At 37.5% G+C, this 20,620-nt stretch overlaps 1 protein-coding gene across 1 annotated transcript; it reads right to left on the bottom strand.

Moving 5' to 3' along the window:
* Positions 1-2,442: 2,442 nt before the first annotated feature.
* LOC113080862 (hepatocyte cell adhesion molecule-like) lies at positions 2,443-7,581 on the bottom strand (the record flags this gene model as incomplete). Its single annotated transcript, XM_026252914.1, has 3 exons — positions 2,443-2,478; positions 2,559-2,863; positions 7,236-7,581. Coding segments are annotated over 3 exons (687 nt in total), but the record flags the coding sequence as incomplete, so codon positions are not given.
* Positions 7,582-20,620: the final 13,039 nt, after the last annotated feature.

The following is a 20,620-nucleotide window of genomic DNA, read 5'->3' as shown; positions in this document are numbered from 1 at the left end:
TCCCGCTCTCTGGTGTCCTTGACCTTTTCAGTCACGTCTCTTGGGATATATTGTTTCAAAACTGAATTGTAATAGGAGACGGAAACCGACGGACAATCAAACTAAACTTTATAGACAAAATAAACACAAAACAGCACGGCAGCCCCTCGCGGATGACTGCCATGCACAAACAAAAGCAAACCACAAAATAAAGCCCAGGTCTGGTCCTTTCTCATCCTTCACTGTCATCGGTCCTCTTTTGTATCCTTCCAATCTCCTCCGTGAGACTCGAGACCGGTGAGTGTCTCAGGTGTCGCTGATTTCCAATCACTCCACCGGCCTCGCTCCGTTCACACGGCTCTCAGCCCAGCCCCACTCGTCACATGAATGAACTGTCTGGGGCTTTTTTATCTATCTATTGAAGGTTCTGATTGGTGTGTGATAAATTTTAACTCATAGTGTTTCCACGTGGGTATCTATGTGCTAATTGAGCTCAAGCTATGCTGTCAAAAAGGGAAATAGTGTTTATAGATTAGGGAGATGGGTATGTTAACCCTGAATTGAGGGAAACTCTAGGTTTTCTGTTTCAGAATGGGAGGTTTGTCAAACCAGAGAAAGCAGGGTAAGTGAAGCACATTTCTGAAAGAGAAGTAACTTATACTCCGAGTCAGTTACCATAGTAACTTACTCTATGAACCTAACCTGGTTAGAGCAGGTTTTCTTCGATAAACCCAGAGTTTCTTTCAGTCTCCTCCCCCTTTTTAAACACTTCATTAATGCATGCTGGAAAAATGCTCTTCTTACTAAGTGTTTTTTTTTCTTTCTTTTTTTCCAAGTACAAATATATATATAAATATATAAAAATAATAAAATAAAGATTTATTTTTGATATAAGAAAATTATATAAGATACTTAGTCTTGTTTCCTGGGGGGATAAAAATTAAGTGCATTTCACTTAAGTAAAATGATATGCCAGTGTGGTAATAAAAATAATCTTAATGCAAATGGAAAACAAGATTATTCTGAGTGTCTATTACTAAGTGTAAATCTACTGAGGCTCCACCCTCCATCGACACATAAGGTTAAATACGACACATGTGAATAACGGTTCAGTTGTGTAGGCAGTAATGATTTGGGCACGGAATACTAGCTTGTAACGCGATTGATTGGGTTAGAGTCCGGATTTTGCCGAGCTAGTTCTTCCCACTTTTCCCATCACATGTCACATTAGAATTTATTTTCAATAAAAATGAACAAAATGTTCTAAAAGTGGAAGTATAGTGCCTAACGAGTGTTTAATAATGATGCAACTACTTATAATTGTAATAAATATAATAATTTACAATCTGTTATTATTGCATCCTGTTAATGGATAACAATGCTGAGGTGCAAATGTATCTGCCAGTATAAAGTATAACTAGCATCTAATTATTATTTACACTTAGTCTGTTGCAAAGAACTGCTACTTTTACATAAAATAGAATATATCACAATTTTCACTGTATATTGTTTCTGTAAATAGCATATAGAGCTACTTGCACTTAGCCTACTGTAAATAGGATCTATCGCTAAGAAAGTATGTTAATTCCCCTTAGTGTAAATAGCCACTGCTGTATTTTTCTTACTCTATTTGCAGATCATTTTTAAAATAGGAAAAATGCACTTAAAATATTGTTATTAATATTATTATTTTATATATATTTTTTGCTCATGAGATACCATAAAATTATTAACTATTAGTTCATTAATCTAACGTTCTGCTAGTTTTCACCTGTGATATTATAACACTGAGAAGAATTACATTTGTATCGAGTCTGAAGTATGCAGACAGCTTTTTGGCGGGACCTGTTGCCATGGTGAATCGTAATATCGCCGCTCTATTGGTAATGGATTTTTATAGTTGTGGTGCATGCACTTAATTCAGAGTCAGTCAATTTAGAGTTGATTAAACCAACTCATTTCAGCTGTTCTGTAACCGAAAACTCAGAGTTTCCCATTTCAGGGTAAGTCAACTCAGAGTTCAAGTTTAAACTCAGAGTTGATTGAACCTCCTTAGTGAAACAGGCCCCTGAAGCTCACAGCGATCAGTTATTTTGTATTGTATTCATTTTGTATTGTAAATATACTGACTTTTAGTTAACACTGTATTTTTTTTAAATATTGCAAATACAGAAAAATAAACATTGTTGTAACCCACAAGGTTGCTGATCACATTCATAACAGAGATTCAAAACCAAACACAACACAAAATTAACCCAAAACAACTAATTCTGAAAGGTTTTGTGCACCTTGGCATCAAATGGAACATGTTGTAAATTATTTAATATATATGTTGTTAGATTAGAAAACATTGCCCACTGCTGTCTCTTTCTTTTCTGTTTTACTGAGCTCTTCCAGATCTGAAGTCATAAACTACAGCAGCAACTGCAGCCACGCCCACCAGAGCAGAGACGACCAATCGGATCACAGCTTCAGTAGAACCACAACAATGACCAGAGTCTGAGGAAAGAAACAGAAGAACACGGAGACATTAGTGTGCATTTGAACCCTTTCAGGTCTGTAAAAAGCACTAACATTACCACTGACATACCTGGACACGTGTGACAGAGTTTGTTGATGTCCAGATGTGTGGTCTGGTTTCTGATGGGATTGTTGATCACACAGCTGTAGATGTTGTTCTCCTGATATTCCACCTCCAGAGGTAGAGAGAGACTGATGCTGAGATCAGACACACTGATGCTGGACAATAAACTGTTTCCTTTGTACCAGGAGAGAGTCACAGCACTCACATTCACAGCTGAACACAGCAGTGAACATCTAGACACCGATGATGATGATGAACAGATTGAAGAGTTTCTGGTGATGACGGGAGCAGGTAGACAAGCTGGAAAACATGTAAAGAGCAATAAATTCACCTCATTTGTGGTCATTTGTAACCTGAATGTTTTAAGGCTTCCTGTGTCATCCACTTTCAGTTATTTTTAGTGATACAAAGCAAACTCATTATTTGGCTTAATATCACAAACTAGTATTTTTATAATTTTATTTTAAACTATTGTCATACAGAAAAACCAACTTGTTTGTGGTAAATAGTTTCACCTAGCGCCTAATGAAAGTCTTGCACATTCAACTAAAATAGCATGGTTCCAAGATGCCGGTGCGACAGCAGCTCGCAGTGGCCACTCTAGATCCAAAAGGTGCTATTTCTGTGATACTGTTAACGTTCTATGGACAGCGGTACAACCAATGTTCATATACATCATCGATAGACCCTGCTCAAAACACAAAATGGTGCATGAACTCTGTACTGGTCTCTAGATACTGCTCATCACTGTGGAGTTTGTGGCTGTTAAATGTAGACCTTTTTTATTTACCATGGGAATTTACCACAGTGTTTGTAGTCGTAGTGTAGATTCCTCCTAGCGTTAGCGCCAGTGCTAAATCTAACGAGGCACTCTGAGAATTGTATGGGGCTATCAGTGAACTACAATACACACACTGACAGACTATTTATTGTCGCGGGAGATTTTAATCATGTGAAGCTCAAGACAGTACAGACGTACAGACAAATTCCAGCGTACAGACCGCTTGTCAGACGTGACAGACCGGTTCTGAAACAGATTAGAACCTGGCCGGCAGGAGCCATTTCTGCTCTCCAGTACTGCTTTGAACAGACTGAGTGGAGCATATTCAGAGAGGCTGCAACAACTTGCAACTCAATCAACTTGGAGGAATTTACGTCATCGGTGACCAGCTTCATCAGTTAATGCATTGATGACGTCACATACTCCAAGACAATCACTACACACGCCAACCAGAAGCCGTGGATGACTGTGGATGTGCGTGCACTGCTGAAGTCCTGTGACTCTGCCTTCAGAACAGGTTGATGAGGCCTCACTAAGAGAAGCAAGGGCCAAACTGTCTCAGGATTCTCTGACTCCAAGAGAATCCACAACCAATTCAGGGACAGCAACAACTCTCAGCGTATGTGGCAAGGCATCCAAACCATCACCAACTACAGGCCCTCACCACCTGCCTGTAGCAATGATGCCTCCCTCCCAGATGCACTGAATGACGAATGTTTTGAGGCACAGAATTACAGCATTGCGAGGAAGTTCATCCCCCCTCCTGATGATCACAAACTGTGTTTCTCCAGAGATGATGTGAGGTAGACTTTGAGCAGAGTTAAGCCATGAAAATCTGCGAGACCAGACAACATTCCCGGCAAAGTGCTCAGAGGATGTGTAGACCAGCTGGCTGAAGTCTACAGAAAAACAGTCAAAGGAATGGTAAAAAAACATTTATAAAAAACAAAAACAAAAAATAATAATTAAAAATAAAGAAATGGGATAAAGTGTTAAAATTTTCAAACTGATTCCTGAACATTGCTTTGTGCAATATACTTGGAGACCTTGTCAGCAGCTGTTTTTCATATTTTTAGTGTTGAGATTTGAGCCAAGTTCACCCAAGCTGTGGATTTTTCTATCATTATAATGTCCCAAAGTTGAAACAACCACTTCAATATATCCAAGCTATGTGGTGGGAGCCAGTGTTGAGCTATGAGGTTTTTTTGCAGACGTTAAACCGGCCAGGTAGACAATTTCACATTCCCATATCATATGGAAAAAGGAACCAAGTTGTTGGTCAGGACATTTATCACAAAAAGGACTGAAGGAGGAGTCAATATGATGTCTTTTGAGTGGGGTCCAATAAGTTCTGTGACAGAAGTTATAGTGAATTAGTTGGTGATTAGGATTCCTAGATGAAGTAAAAATGTTCTGCCATACTCTTCCCCAGTCGGTGACATCCTCCTGTTGTTCACAATCTCTTTCCCATGCATGCTTTATAGTTTACTATAGCGATTTACTGAAGCCTCTAAGGCCTTTCCCGTACATCCATGAAATAAAGTGACTAGAAGAGTACGATTCAAACCAAGCAATGATCGGATGTATAGGAAGTCTTTCCCCCAAGGGCACCCCATAGGCCTTCATGGCCTACCTTAGGCGCAGATATAAAAACAAAGAAGAGGGTTCTGGTCCATACCTCTCACACAGTTCTTGAAAGCTTAACAAGCATTTAGGACCAGCAATATCTTTCAATGTATAAATGCCCTTCTGCATCCAGTCTCTAGAGAAAAATGGTATACCTCCTGAATTGATATTATTATTATACCAAATAGGTGTATGGGTGTGCCAAATATGCGAAAAATTTATAAATTTTTCCATAAGTTTGAAATTGAATACTGTGTAGGCCATGATTAGACCAAAAACTTGCAAACATTGCTTGTTGTTTGGCCCAGAAAACAGTATATCTTGTAACATGTATTTGCCAGCTAAGCTCTCCTCTATCTCTCTACAAAGAACCCTAGAGAGCGGGTCTAGCCAATCCTTAATGAATTCGATTTGAGAGGACCTATGATACAATTAAAAATTCAGAAGCGCTAATCCTCCATTATGTTTTGAATGCTTCAGTGTTTCAAATTTCAATCTTGGTTGCTTGCCATTCCAGATGAATTTACGAATTTTAGAATTAAAATTATGCCAAAACATTTAGGTGCAGGTAACGTTCACTGACATATTTAACACATCCATTCACAGCACCATCGTCCCGACGTGTCTCAAGTCTACCACCATCGTCCCTGTGCCGAAGAAGTCCACAGTGTCCAGCCTCAACAACTACTGACCCATTGCACTCACACCCATTATCATGAAGTGCCTTGAGAGACTTGTCATGAAGCACATCAAGAACCTGCTGCCCCCCACATGGGTTGACCCACTACAGTTTGCGTCCCACCCAAAACGCTCAAAAGATGATGTCATCACAACCTCCCTACATCTAGCTCTCACTCACTTGGATAAAAATGACACATATGTCAGAATGCAGTTCATAGACTCCTGCTCAGAATTCAATGCAATCATTCCTCAGACCCTGAAAGCTAAGCCTGCTGAGACTGAACCACTCCCTCTGTAACTGGAGAGACTCCAGACAGTCCGGATCAGAAACAGCTTCTCAAATACCACCACACTGAGTACTGGAGCTCCCCAAGGCTGCGTGCTTAGTCCATTGATGTTCACTTTGATGACCCACAACTGTGCAGCAATGCACAGCTCAAACCGCATAATCAGGTTTGCTGATGACAAAACTGTGGTGGGTCTTATAAGCAAAGGCAATGAATCAGTGTACAGAGAGGAGGTGCATCGGCTAGCAGATTGGTGTAAAGTCAAAAACCTGTCCCTTAATGTTGACATAACTAAAGAGATGGTTGTTGACTTTAGGGCATCACTAGGGGTGTGCCCGACTAAGGATTTTTATAGTCGAATCTGAATTTTCGAATCTTGATTGATAGTCGAATCATATGTTTGGGCCGAGGGGCAAAATACATTGAGTCAAGTCAGACATTCGACAGCCATAATTACTGATGTTAACACAGGGAAAATGTGTAATGAACACCTCGCAGTTACAAACAGGGTAAATAATGTTTTATGTTTTGATGAACAGATAGCTAACACTTAACGCTGGCTTTTCTTCTTCACTTGTGTTTTTTTTATTATTATTAATCTGTACAGAAAATATGTATTAGCACCCTCTACCGTATAATAATGAAAACACAGATTCAGAGTATAGCTCAAATATATTTAGAATTTTTGTAAGTATAAGTCAGGTATGCTTAAATGTAATTTTAAGTATATTTATGAAGAGTACATAAAGTTGATTTCTGAGAAAGACATAAAAAGTACTAAAAGCATACTTTACTATTTTTAGTATAAAAGAAGTATACTAATAGCACACTTGAATAAACTTATTTTTCGAAAGGGGCAGTGAAGGTAAATTAACCAAGAAGACAGGTAAACAATATGCTGTGTTTCAATCATATTTTTTATGGTAAAACATTAAGTGTACTTACTTTAAAAACTGGACTTAACAGCTATGTTTACTAGTACATTTACATTTTTCATCTATACAGACACTATATAGATTTCATCTATACAGACACTATACAGAAATTTTATTACACATAATATAATTATTACAGTAAATACATGATTAAAATTGTAAGAAATACACATGAGAAAGACTGTTTTAAGAAAGGATGTTGGATTATAGATTCCTGGTGGAAAATAAAAGTAGATTAGAAATGTATTTTATTTTTAACAAACCCTATTTTTTAGTGTTGTCATTTATGATTCACTACTACCAGATCAATAATAAGCTTTACATCCATTTATACAAAAAAGTTGAAGCCATATTTGTCCTACCGTAGACAGTAATACTTAATGTCTTGTCTGAGTTTCCTCTGTCGCTGCGGATCTGTACTTTATAAAGTCCAGAGTCTGTTCTTCTGATGTTTCTGATGATCAGAGATCCAGTGAAAGAGTCCAGCTGCAGTCTGTCTCCAAATATCTCTTTACTGTTAAACATATCAATGCTCTGCATATAGAGTTCAGCTATTCGAGTCTCTTTAGGTCCAAACATCCACAGAATCTGATCCTCTCTCTGTACTTCAGTAATATTAGGGTTTATAGTGATAGAATTTCCCTCAGTCACTGATACCGATTTCATTTCATCTGCATCACCAGCAAACACACCTGCAAAAGAAATAAAAACACATTATTATTAGACAGATACTAAATAATTTAATTTTCCTGGAGCTAATCATGCACTTCTAAAAGGTAAAATATGTATTCTTATTCTCTTGTGATAATGCACTTGTGTTTAAATGCTACATTTACTGATTAAAAGTATTATAAAAGTATTTTACTTACCACAAAGAACAAACAGGGTTAGAGCACACAGATGAGAGGACATCGTGATAGAAACGTCCAGCCGAGAGTCACTTCACACACAGAATATGACTTCCTGAACAAAAGCAGCAGCTGCTTCCTAAATCTAGACTTTTAAATCAAAACAGAACTGGTTTTAGTGGTCTTTGTTCATTTTCATCTCTGTCTGTGCTCTCTAGACAGTTTAATTCATTCTTTATCTTCTTTTTAAATTACACTGAAGGTCATAACATAATTCAGTTGAGCTTAAAGCAGATGTACTTGAAGTCAAAATTCATCATGATTGTGAAATTAAATGAAATAATCAAATTAATCATTGTATTTATTAATACAAATTAAAAAAGAGTTGTGGTGTATTATGGATGATGATCAGTGATCTGCACATGTTCAATGATCTGTGTGTATTCTGACAGACTTTTCTCATCTACAAACACAAACACACGCAGATGTTGAGTCTATTTATCATCAGGTGATGTTTCGGCAATTATTTATTTATTACATGAAGCATATTTCATAAAACCAAAAAAAATTTTGTCATGTCAGTTGCCGTAATACTTGCCCTCTGGTTTTTCTTGCTCACATTTCCTGCTTCCTGACACTTCTGCAATTTATAAAGAGAAAATGGTAAATTCTTTTAGTCAAACTTCAGAGCACACAGATGAGATTACATCATGATCCAGATACAGTCCAGCCGAGAGTCACGTCAGACACAGAAGAGCGACTTCCTGAACAAAAGTTCAGCTAAACATAGACAGCTAAATAAAGAGAACTGGTGTTTGTTCAAGTTCAGAGTTTGCTCTAAGTTCAGTTACCCTCATCTGGATGTTCTAGAAACTCCCTGTCAATCTCAAACATACTGCATAAACAATTTTCCATTGCAACATCATACTGGATTGCTCTTTATCTGAAAAGTCTTACAGGTTTTCAGAGGGTTCAGTTGTGGTTTTAAGAAAGACCTGTATGTCTCACATTCTCCTGAACATGAACACAAACAGACATCGTCTAACATTGTGTGAATCAGCCATTGGAAGATCCTCCAAGTACATTAAACCACATGCATTCAGCTCAAACACAGCATTTACTGACCTTTGTTTCTGATTCACTGCTGCCAGACCAATAAGCAGCATTGTGTCTATTATAAGAGGTTTTTAAAATATATTTGTCTTACCGTAGACAGTAACATGGAATGTCCAGTGTCTGTTCTAATGAAAAAAAAAAAAAAAAAAGACAATAATAAAAAAACATTATCAGACAGAGACTTAATATAAAAAAAGTTTTCTGGAGTTTAATGAAACACAATTAAAAGGGTAAACCATATTTGTATATACAGTAATATGTAATATTAAAGGTCCTATGACATGAAAATTTCACTTTCTGAAGTTTTTTAAGTTTAATATGAGTTCCCCTAGCCTGTATATGGTCCCCAAGTTTCTAGAAATTTGAATCGGTGTAAATTGAGATTTTTCTATCTTTCTCTGCCTTTGAGAAAATGGAAGCTCAATCAGGCTGATCTTGAATCTCCTCGTTGTGACGTTGCAACGAGAATTGTTACCTCCCCTTTCTCTGCTTTGCCCGCCCAAATATTTACATATAATTCAGTCGCAATGTCAGCACAGGCGTTACAAACAGACTTTTATGATATGGATTCGACAGCACCGGCACAAACAGTGAGTAACAGTGTTCATTAATGCCTGATCTGTGATCGGTGATTTCTGATGGGTAGCTAATCATTCAAGTTCACACAGACTTTCTTTCTAAATCGTTTAATACTGTTTATGCATCAGTGAATCAAGCCAGTGACTAAACGATCAACTTCTCATTGTTTCTCTTAGTAGCATGAAACAAATCTGTTATTTAAATTGTGATTTAACTACAGAGAGCGGTCAAAGAAAGCTCGCTTTTTTCCGGAGCTGTTACACATCGCGAGTATATCTGCACACTTGCCCAAACTGCCGTTACAATGAATGACGCTGTTATGCTGCACAACGGAGCTCTTACTGTATTCATGTGTTTGCTGTTAGCTGTGGTGAAAGCATTTTGTGAGAAAACGTGTTGCAATAATGACGAGATCACTGCATCCACACGATAAACAGACTCTGTCTACTCAATGCTCATCACTGCAGCCTTTCATGTGATGGGGAAAGATCGAAAAAATAATTATATAATCAACAAATCCACGATTCGTTAATCTCGACAGCTGTAATAGTATATATATATATATATATATATATATATATATATTTGAGAGGGGTTCCACATGAACGCATTTCGAATGCAAAGATGTCAGCCAATCACAACAGTTGTGGTTTACTCGGAGTTTCACAGCAGACACGCCCCTTCAAACAGAGCATTCAAGCCAGAGGGCTAATATCAGGATCTAAAAATGCTTTTTATTTCTAAATTTTAAATGTAAAAATCATGCTAACAATATAAGTACACCTAAGGAAACATTAAAAAGCATTTAAAGAAAAGGAAATAATCCATGTCATGGGACCTTTAAGAGTTTCTCACCGCACAGAGCAAACAGGTCAGAGCACACAGACGAGAGGACATACAGAATACAGAAGCTGAGAGTCACTTTAGACACGGAACTTCTTGAACAAAAGCTGCATCTCTTTTCTTAATCTAGACTGATAGATGAAAAAAGCTAACTGATTTTAAGAGTCTTTGTTCCCTGTTTCTCTCCATGTTTCTTCTTTAATACTTTCATAATCATCCTCTTAAAATGCATTGGAGATGGACAGGGTGAACAGAATAGATACTGTAGTTAACTGTATGTAGTTGGGAGTTAGAATAGTATAAACTGGAGACAAACATAATAGCAATAAGTACAGAAAGAATGTTTCACTATAAGTGCTTTTTTTATTTTATTTTTTATTTATTTTTTTGCCAGCAGATACATAAACATCTGTGCATGACAACAGAAATAAGTTACATTACAGTTACATCCAGTAACATTTAGGACTGATTTGAAAGTACTTTCACTCAATGGACTGGGACATAAATACACTGCAGAAATGTTAACTGAATATAAACAGACAGCTCAGATTATTGGGATCGAGTCAGTTAGAAATACCAAGGGTTCGCACAAAACAAGGGGAATCAGCTTGCAGAAGAGATGAGATCTACTAAAACATTAGCCAATTTTAAATCTAGACCCAAAACTCATCTGTTTAGCTATGCATGTCCTGAATGAGCACTATGTTACTGTACATCCAACTTACTGCATTGTATTTTATGTATTATCTTTCTTTTCTTAACTGTTTTAATTAATAAAAATTAAAAAAAGTTTGTTTTAAACGTTTTTTCTTTTCTTTTTTTTCTTGTTTCATTGTTGTGAGTATTATATGTTTTATGATTATTTGAACAAGCGTCTAATAGATCTCCAGTCAGTTTTATAATATAGACAAATTTTTTATCCATTTAATGTATTTGAATACGTAGGCGTGTATAAGGCGTTACAAGGAGAATGATACTTTTATTTTAATGAAGCCCTGCTTAATAACACACATAACAAACACTACAAATAAAACCAATTTTACAGAATCTTCATATTTAACTGTATTGAATTAGGATAGTAGATCATATTTAAAAGATTACACTTTCATGAAAACATTTGTTATAGTTTTTGTAAAAGGTGTCATTATACATGTTTGACTGCCTTCAGAACAATTGGTTCAGTTGATTCAGATATCCTAAAAGCTTTGTTTCTCCCTTCACTGCTCAGCTGCCGTCATTTACAGGAGAAGGAACTTGCTGAGGCTCTCAACGATCAGTTATTATATATCTCTTATGTCTATGTATAAACAAAAAATTATTTTTCAAATACTTTTTTTTTTTTTTTTTTTGCTTCTTTCTTTACTGACTTTTAAATAAGATTGTATTTGTTAAATATTGCAAATGAAGAAAAAGAAACAAGGTTGCTGATCACAACAGAGATTCAAAACCAAACACAACCCAAAATTATCCAAAAACAGCTGATTCTAAAAGGTTTTGTGCAATTGGGCATCAAATGTAACACATGTTGTGTACAGTATTTAATATATATGTTGTTAGATTAGAAAACATCGCCCCCTGCTGTCTCTTTCTGTTCTGTTTTACTGAGCTCTTCCAGATCTGAAGTCATAAACTACAGCAGCAACTGCAGCCACGCCCACCAGAGCAGAGACGACCAATCGGATCACAGCTTCAGTAGAACCACAACACTGAACAGAGTCTGAGGAAAGAAACAGAAGAACACAGAGACATTAGTGTTCATTTGAACCCTTTCAGGTCTGTAAAGAGCACTAACTTTACCACTGACATACCTGCACATGTGTGACAGAGTTGAGTTATGTTGATGTTGTGTTGAGTCTGGTTTGTGATGGGATTGTTGATCACACAGCTGTAGATGTTGTTCTCCTGATATTCCACCTCCAGAGGTAGAGAGAGACTGATGCTGAGATCAGACACACTGATGCTGGACAATAAACTGTTTCCTTTGTACCAGGAGAGAGTCACAGCACTCACATTCACAACTGAACACAGCAGTGAACAATTCTGGTTTGTTGATCTTTCAGATGATGAACACTGTGAAGAGTCTCTGGTGATGACAGGAACAGGCAGAAGAGCTGGAGAACACGAGAGAAACAAATGTCATTTTAGGACAACAAATTATTGATCATGAAATGTCTACAGTATTATATTAATCTTTGTAGATATTGGCTGTTTATTCTACATGACCTTATTCTACTACAATAACTATCTAAGCATTAAATGTGAAAAATCTTAGTTAATATTGAAAATAATATTATGCATATACAAAATCACAAAAGCTGTAATTCCCTTCAAGGGATACTTCACCCAAAAATTAAAATACTGTCATCACTTTCAAGTTGTTTCAAACCAGTACAAGTTTCTTTCTTCTGTTGAACACAAAGAAGATATTTTGATGTATGTTGGTAACCAAACAGTTGCTGGTTCTTACTGACTTTCGATGTGTTTTTTTTTTTTTTTCCATACTGTATAAGTCAGTGAGGACCAGCAACTGTTTTGTTATCAACATTATTCAAAATATCTTCTTCTGTGTTCACTGAAATATGAATTGTTGAAGCGATTAGAAAGAGAAAACAGATGAGATCTCATTAATACAGAGAGTCAGGAGAGGAGTGAAGTAAATCTAACAACATTTGAGGTTTAACATGTTCATAATTAAATAATTAAACTACAGGAAATAAACATCTGATATGGATTATACATCCATCTACAGTAGAAACATATAAAACAATCAATAAGCATCAAACGGAATAAATGAAGGTAGTGATCATAAAAATTATCAGCATACTAAATATAAATAAGCATACATATAATAATAAAAGAACAGCTTTGAATGCATATTTTAACATAAGATCTATAAAATATCTTAATACATTTTCTCACCATAGACAGAAACATTGAATCTCTTGTATGAGTTTCCTCTGTTGCTGAGGATCAGTAGTTTATAAAGTCCAGTGTGATCAGATCTGATGTTTCTGACGGTCAGAGATCCAGTTTGATTGTCCATCTGGAGTTTGTCTCTGAATCTCTCATCATTACTGACAAAAATAAAGTTTATTTGGTCTCTTTTAATGATTTCAGCTATTCTCGTCTCTTTAGGTCCAAACGTCCACACTATGTGATCATCTCTCTGTACTTCAGTAACATCAGTGTTCAGAGAGACAGAATCTCCTTCAGTCACTGACACTGACTTCACTTCATCTGTATCACCAAACACTCCTGAAAATCATATAAATGCAATATACTGTAATTATTAGACAACTACATTTAAATTAAATAAAAAACAATTATAAACCCCATTTCCTGATTAAAAGAGTAACTCACCACACAGGACAATCAGGATCAGAGCGCAGAGGAAAGAAAACATCATTCTAGATCTGAAAACTCTCATTTCAGAGATTTATCAAAGGTATTTTTCAGTCTAACAGGTTTTCAGAAAGTTACTTTGTGGTTGTAAGAAAACACTGCAGAAGATCTCACACTTTCATGAACATGAAGACACAGAAACATCATCTAACACTGTGTGCTTCAGCTGCAGATCATTGCAGCACTTTAAACCACATTCTCACAGCTCAGACACACATTTACTGACCTCAATGACACAAGATCTGACTCCAAAACATCTCATGAACGTGCAATCACAAATCTCTTTCAAATGTTTTGACAATCATTTATTGAAATGAAATAATGTTCTAAATGAGAAATTACTGTATTTAAATTGTAAAATATCCACATATGAATCAAACACTGATCAATGAATCAATGACTCTGTTTTAGCACAACATCAAGTTTTAGTACGTATGTTTAGTACCATGAACAAGCAACTGATCTCAGGTCAGTTTTATAATGTAGACTACTTTTTATGAATTTAATATATTTAATGTACTTACCGGTAAGCATGTATAATACAATGACATAGATACTTGATACACTCTTTATGTGCTGAAAAGTTACTGACAGCACAAGATGAACAGGAGGAGAGCACACAGATGAGAGAACATCATACTGGTTCTGGAAACTCTCACTTCAGATATATATATTTATCACAGGTGTCATTCTAGGTTTTCAGAAGAATTATTTGTAGTTGTGAGATGAAACTGGCCCCTCACATTCTCAAGAACACACACCGTCTAAAACTGTGTGCATTATCTGAACATCCTCTCAGCATTTCAGACCACATGCATTCAGCTCACACACATTTACTGACCGCAATAACACAAGATCTGACTCGGAAACACCAACATGTGCTGCTTCACTCACAAAGTAACAACAAATGACTTCTGAAATAAAATATTTTACACAAAACATCAAAACATTGTGACTAAACTTCTACCTTAGAGAATCATAACAAATTAAAATATTATAACAAACCCACATGAAAAACCATTGTGACATTGTTTTAGTAGAAATGTATATTTTATTGTATTAAATATAGTTCCAATTTTATATGCATACTGTTAATTTAGCTGTGTTATTGTTTTTATTCTATGCTTTTGGTGATTCATTACTATCCCTTCAGTGTGTGAGAGAACAATAAATGGTCTTGGGTTGATCCAAGATGGCTCCGCTCATGGCAGTCGCCGTGATTTTGCCAAGTAAGACATGTTCCTGGATCAACATCTTTCAATGAATCTGGATCAACATTATTGTCCAAAAATATAGACTTAACCCAATCCCTACTCCTAAACCTAACCCTACACATTATTTATTCCTAAAATCAGTGGGAAATGATAGCTGATTAACAAGGGTGAAAAAGCACCTAACCCTGATTTTTAGCCTAAAACAGATATTTCTTGAAAAGTTATATCTCAATTCTGATTGGTTGATTGGAACGTTGCTCCAGGATCAATAGGGATGTTGATCCAGAAACATGTGGTACTTGGTGAAAACACACACACCCCTCTGTGGCATTGTCCGCAGTTGTTTTTGTTAGTTTGTCCTGTCTTTAGTTATATCCCTGTAATCAGTTTCACCAAATTTTTCGAATATTCAGATGTTTTGTTGTACACTCTAGTCGGGGGAGCCTCAGCACTGTTCAGTGTTCTTCATTGTGAAGAGTTTGCAGTGATGACAGGAACAGGCAGATGAGCTAAAAAATAATGAAGGAAAAACATTATCCAGAATCTCCAAAATATATTTAACAAAATAAGACAACTTCTAAAGATGTGTGCATATAAAAATGGGGAAATTAATGGTCCTGACTAGTAGGAAGATGAAACAATAGCACAAATACAAGGTTTCTCACATTCACAAACAGTGTAATATTAAAATTAGATTATTAGAGTAATACTTTACTCACTGTAGACATTGACACTGAATCGCTTGTATGAGTTTTCTCTGTTGTTGATGATCAGTAGTTTATAAAGTCCAGAGTGTTCAGTTCAGATGTTTCTGATAGTCAGAGATCCAGTTTGATTGTCCACCTGGAGTCTGTCTCCAAATCTCTTATTACTATCATACATAAACATGTTCTGGTAATATATTTCAGCAATGCTCTTCTGTGCTCCAAACAACCACAATAACATATCTTTGGTCTGTACTTTTATATCAGTATTTAGAATGATGGAATCTCTCTCAGTCACCAATACTGACTTCATTTCATCGCCAAACAAACCTGAAATACATAAAACACGATATTATTATCAGACTGAGACATAATATCATTAACAGATCTATCAATTAATTATTTGACATATATAAACACTGTTCTAAATCTTTATTCTGTTCATTGTTTTTTTATATATAATTTCCTTAAGCTTGACAGACAGAAAAAAAAATGTCAATACAAAATTCAGAGTATTTAGTAATTAAAAAAATGTGCTTAAAAGTTACTTACAGCATGGGATAAACAGAAGGAGAGGGCGCAGATGAGATAACATAATGCTGGTTCTGGAAACTCTCATTTCAGATATTGTAATGGGGTGAAGAATCACATGACAAGGGGAATTCAATAAAGGCCCTAGAGGGTGAATTTATTGAAGGCACTACTCATGTCAATGTGTCCAGGTGAGGTGTGTTGGTGCTCGGTGCTCCACAGTCTGTCCTCTGTGCTTTCGAATGTTGGGTGTCTGTGCTCTGCTCACACGCTGGGGCTGGCCAGTCACACACTGCTCTCTGGGAGAAAGGAAGTGTAACGGTTATTGCAGAGTCTTTTGGAGACATGTCTCACCAGTGTGTGTGACGTGGCAGCTTTTCTATATGTCCCTTGATGAGGCTCAGCTGGTGCCGGCCAGCCTGTGCTGAGTGGGTGCAGTTGTTTCTCCTTGGTTTCCAGAGCAACGCTGATGAGAGCTCGGGACACGCATCCCCCCCCCCCCCACAAAAAAAAAGTATCGTCCTGACCCTGTTGAACAACGGGAAGATGGGGGGGGAACCAGCGGGTCACTCTTGCTTTGTGTCCTTGGCCAGGACCATCAACTGTAAGGGAGCATGGTCAGTGACAAGAGTGAACTTTTGGCCAAGGAGATAATACCTGAGTTCTAGGAATGCCCACTTGACGGCCAAAACTTCCCTCTCGACAACGGCGTATCGTTGCTCCGCTGGGGACAGCTTTCGGCTGATGTAAATCATAGGGTGTTCCTCACCGTCCTGTATCTGGGAGAGGATGGCTCCCAACCCGGTGATGGAGGCGTCCGTCTGCAGAAGGAAATGGTGGGGCTCGGAAAACCGACTCCGAGGTGAGTGCCACCTTCACCCGCCGGAATGCTTTGAACCGGGAGTCTTCTCCGGTTCACCCTTCCTGGTCAGGTCTGTCAGGGGAGCTGCTAAGGAGGAGAAGTTAGGGATGAAGCAGCGATAGGACCCCGTCAAACCCAAAAAGGCTCATACCTGGGTTTTGGAGGTGGGCTGTGGCGCCGAGAGGATCGCTGCCACTTTCTTTTCCTGAGGTTTGATAAGGCCACGGCCCACCTGGCAGCCCAAATACTTAGCTTCAAAGAGGGCCAGATGACATTTACGGGGGTTGGGAGTCAGTCCAGCCTGGCGTAGGTCCACCAGCACCCTCCGCAGTCACTCCAAGTGGTCCTCCCAGCTGTCCAAGTGCACGATGATGTCATCCAAGTAGGCAGCCATGTAGGATTGGTGGGGCCTCAACAGGATATCCATCATTAGTTTGAAAGTGGCTGGGGCCCCGTGGAGGCCAAAGGGGCGAACCCGGTACTACCAGTGGCCACTGGGGGTTGAGAATGCCGCTTTTGGCTTGGCCTCTTCTGTCAATGGTACCTGCCAGTACCCCTTGGTGAGGTCTAGGGTGGAGATGAACCGGGCTCTCCCTAAGCGATCGAGTAACTCATCCACTGCGTGCGTCTATCAATGATCTATCAACCCCAACTTCAGCATCTCCTCTATTTCCTCTATGATGGCGTGTTGCAGAGTCTCTGGAACTCGGTAGGGCCAGTGCCTGATGATTGTTCCGAATGGTGTGCGGACGTCATGTTGGAGCACATGGGTCCTCCCAGGGAGGGGGGAGAACACATCAGAGAATTGACCGATCAGTTGTTGCAGCTCCTTTTTCTGGGTAGCCGACAGAAGGGGATTGACATCCACTTTGGGAAGTTGTGGCCTAATGGTTAGAGAGTTTCACTCCTAACCCTAGGGTTTATGGGTTTGAGTCTTGGGCTGGCAGTACCATGACTTAGGTGTCCTTGAGCAAGGCACCAAACCCCCAGTTGCTCTGTGTGTATTTTGACAGAATTTTCTCATCTACAAATACAAACACATGTAGATGTTGCGTGAATTTATCATCAGGTGATGTTTCTGCCACACTGATATTTTAGATTATAATATGTATACTCTTCTTTTGATTTCAGAGTTTTGTTTTTTTTCTCAGAAAACAGTTTTGTGTTTTAATACAAAGCTCTCCAGGAAGTCAAATCTTTCCACGTGAGTTCTTGTAGATTGGAATCTGAGTTTTATTTTGTTCTTCTATGTAACGAAGTCATCAGATAAGTAATGCAAGTTATTTTAGTTTTGTCCTTTATTCTCTAACAGCTGTCCTGTCTCTGTGTTGAGAGACATTGAGAGTGAGGAGCAGGGACACTTCCTTCAGCCTGAGACCCATTCATTTCACTTTTGGTGTAAAAGGGCTCTTACAAGTGCAAAAAAAAAAAAATAACTTTTGTTTTTTTTTTGTTATTAAAAAACAAAAAAACAAATAAGCAAGCCCAGTCAAGGTGACAAAAAGTAACACGATTACTTTTAAAATTATATTTCCCCAACACTGATCACAAATATGCGATAATGAGAATTCAACAACTTTTATGAATCATTTGGAGATGAAGCAGCACACTATTAACAAGCATAGTTTGGTGAATAAACTCTAATGTTGATTTATCTGAACATGTCCGACAGAGATCAGCTGCTTACGAAACATTTTAAATTGTTAATGTTAGACTCATTAATTAATTAGTTTAATGAATTTTACAGTTTTTCTTGATTGCTTAAACATTTCTCGAAACTATGCCTAATATTCTCAAAACAGAAAACACAAATACATAACGTTTTCCCCAAACATCCTATTTTCATGTCGAAATCAAGCTCTACACTCAAAACCATTCACTTTTGGTGAAGAAACTAACTTTTCCTTCAGGCATCACACACAAGCCCTCAAAAACACAAACACACATACTAGAACATTCAAAACAATTCTACAAAAAACATATGTAACCTTAATAAGTTGTTTTGCTTGTGGTTCTCAACCTCAAGGAACTTTTCACATGATATTCCTTCATTTCCTTTACAGTACAATACTCAAAACAACAACAACAACAACAAAAAAATGTCTGCCCCAGTATCGCTTTTTTGGCCTGGGACAGACCAGAGAATCTCGTCAACATCGCAGGCTAAACTGGCCCGGGGTAAAATCCTCTTGCATGACTTATCCACCCATCACACATCACCTGTAATGTCTAGCAAAGTCCTTTCAGGCAAGTCGTGCCACTCGGACGTCACTTAGCAACGCCAACTAACAAGACCAGGCTCCTATCTAAATGAATGGGCATAGAGTCAGAACTGCACTTTCACTGGCACTGCATGTCTAGAAACAGCTGTAAAATATGATAAAAATCGCTGCAAAAGTTTGATGACTCCCAAAATAAGGTTTAAAATGCCTTTTTCCCCACAGGTTATACTTTTACTATGCATGTGCAAGGGTTCACGACACCAACTTCATTCACATCTCTATCCAGAATCCCGGTGTTGTGCCAAGCACTTAAACAAATGCTCAATGTCATTTGTTTTATCAGTGCACAGTACAATATCTTGTTCTTCTTGTGTCTCACATTTTCTTGGCTTTGTCTACCCCTGATATGGACAGAATTTTTTGTAATCTCATTGTAGAACGTCATGTGTCCTGCAAAACAAAATTATTTTTTAAAAACCCTTGAAGAAATGCTGTGCTTATTGATGTTAGTCAGCATATATCCAGAGACAATTTTTATGACGTTACCATCTATATTTACACAATGCACACATACACTGCATATCAAATCTGCCGCCTTTTCAAACAGTAATGTAACCTTCTATTGGGTGCAATAACAGAGTGGGATGTGGGCAATCCTTTTTCGCCTTATCAAAGGAGAATAAGAGGTAACGTCTTAAAAATTTTAACCATTAACGTTAGTTAATTTGTCGCCAAATCGTCTCCGCTCTTTCCAAAACCTCAACTGTGCGCATGCATCAGTGGAACCAGACGATAGGCTTAAATGTTTCCCGACTTGACTGTTAAAGGCAGATGATTGGCTTTCCAGTGTGAGAAGTGGGACAAGTGCACACAACCGCGATCTTTGCCGTTACGGGTTTTACTTATATAGTTGTATTGAGGATTGAGGAATTGGCATGTCTCTTATAAATTGTCTCTGTGTCTAATCAGGCTTCTTCCATTCCATCATTTCTGTGTTCTACAAAAAAATAAGAAGTACTGATTACTGTAACTATAACACATCATTTCTTTAAAAAAAGGAAGAAACCAAAGAAACTATTTTTATGCAAGGCTATTCCTTCTCTTCCTCCTCTCTGGTGTTCTTGACCTTTTCAGTCACGTCTTTTGGGGTCCATCGTTCTGCTTCTTTCTATACTGACTTTTAGACAACACTGTAAAAATATTGCAAATTAAAAAAAAAAAAAATTGTTGTAACCCACAAGGTTGCTAATCACATTCATAACAGAGATTCAAAACCAAACACAACCCAAAATTAACCCAAAACAACTCATTCTGAAGGGTTGTGTGCACCTTGGCATCAAATTGAACATGTTGTACAGTATTTAATATATATATATATATATATATATATATATATATATATATATATATATATATATATGTTGTT

Source organism: Carassius auratus, unplaced genomic scaffold, assembly GCF_003368295.1.
Source record: "Carassius auratus strain Wakin unplaced genomic scaffold, ASM336829v1 scaf_tig00032281, whole genome shotgun sequence".
In the NCBI taxonomy this organism is placed as follows: domain Eukaryota; kingdom Metazoa; phylum Chordata; class Actinopteri; order Cypriniformes; family Cyprinidae; genus Carassius; species Carassius auratus.
This window is presented reverse-complemented; position numbering and strand designations above follow the sequence as displayed.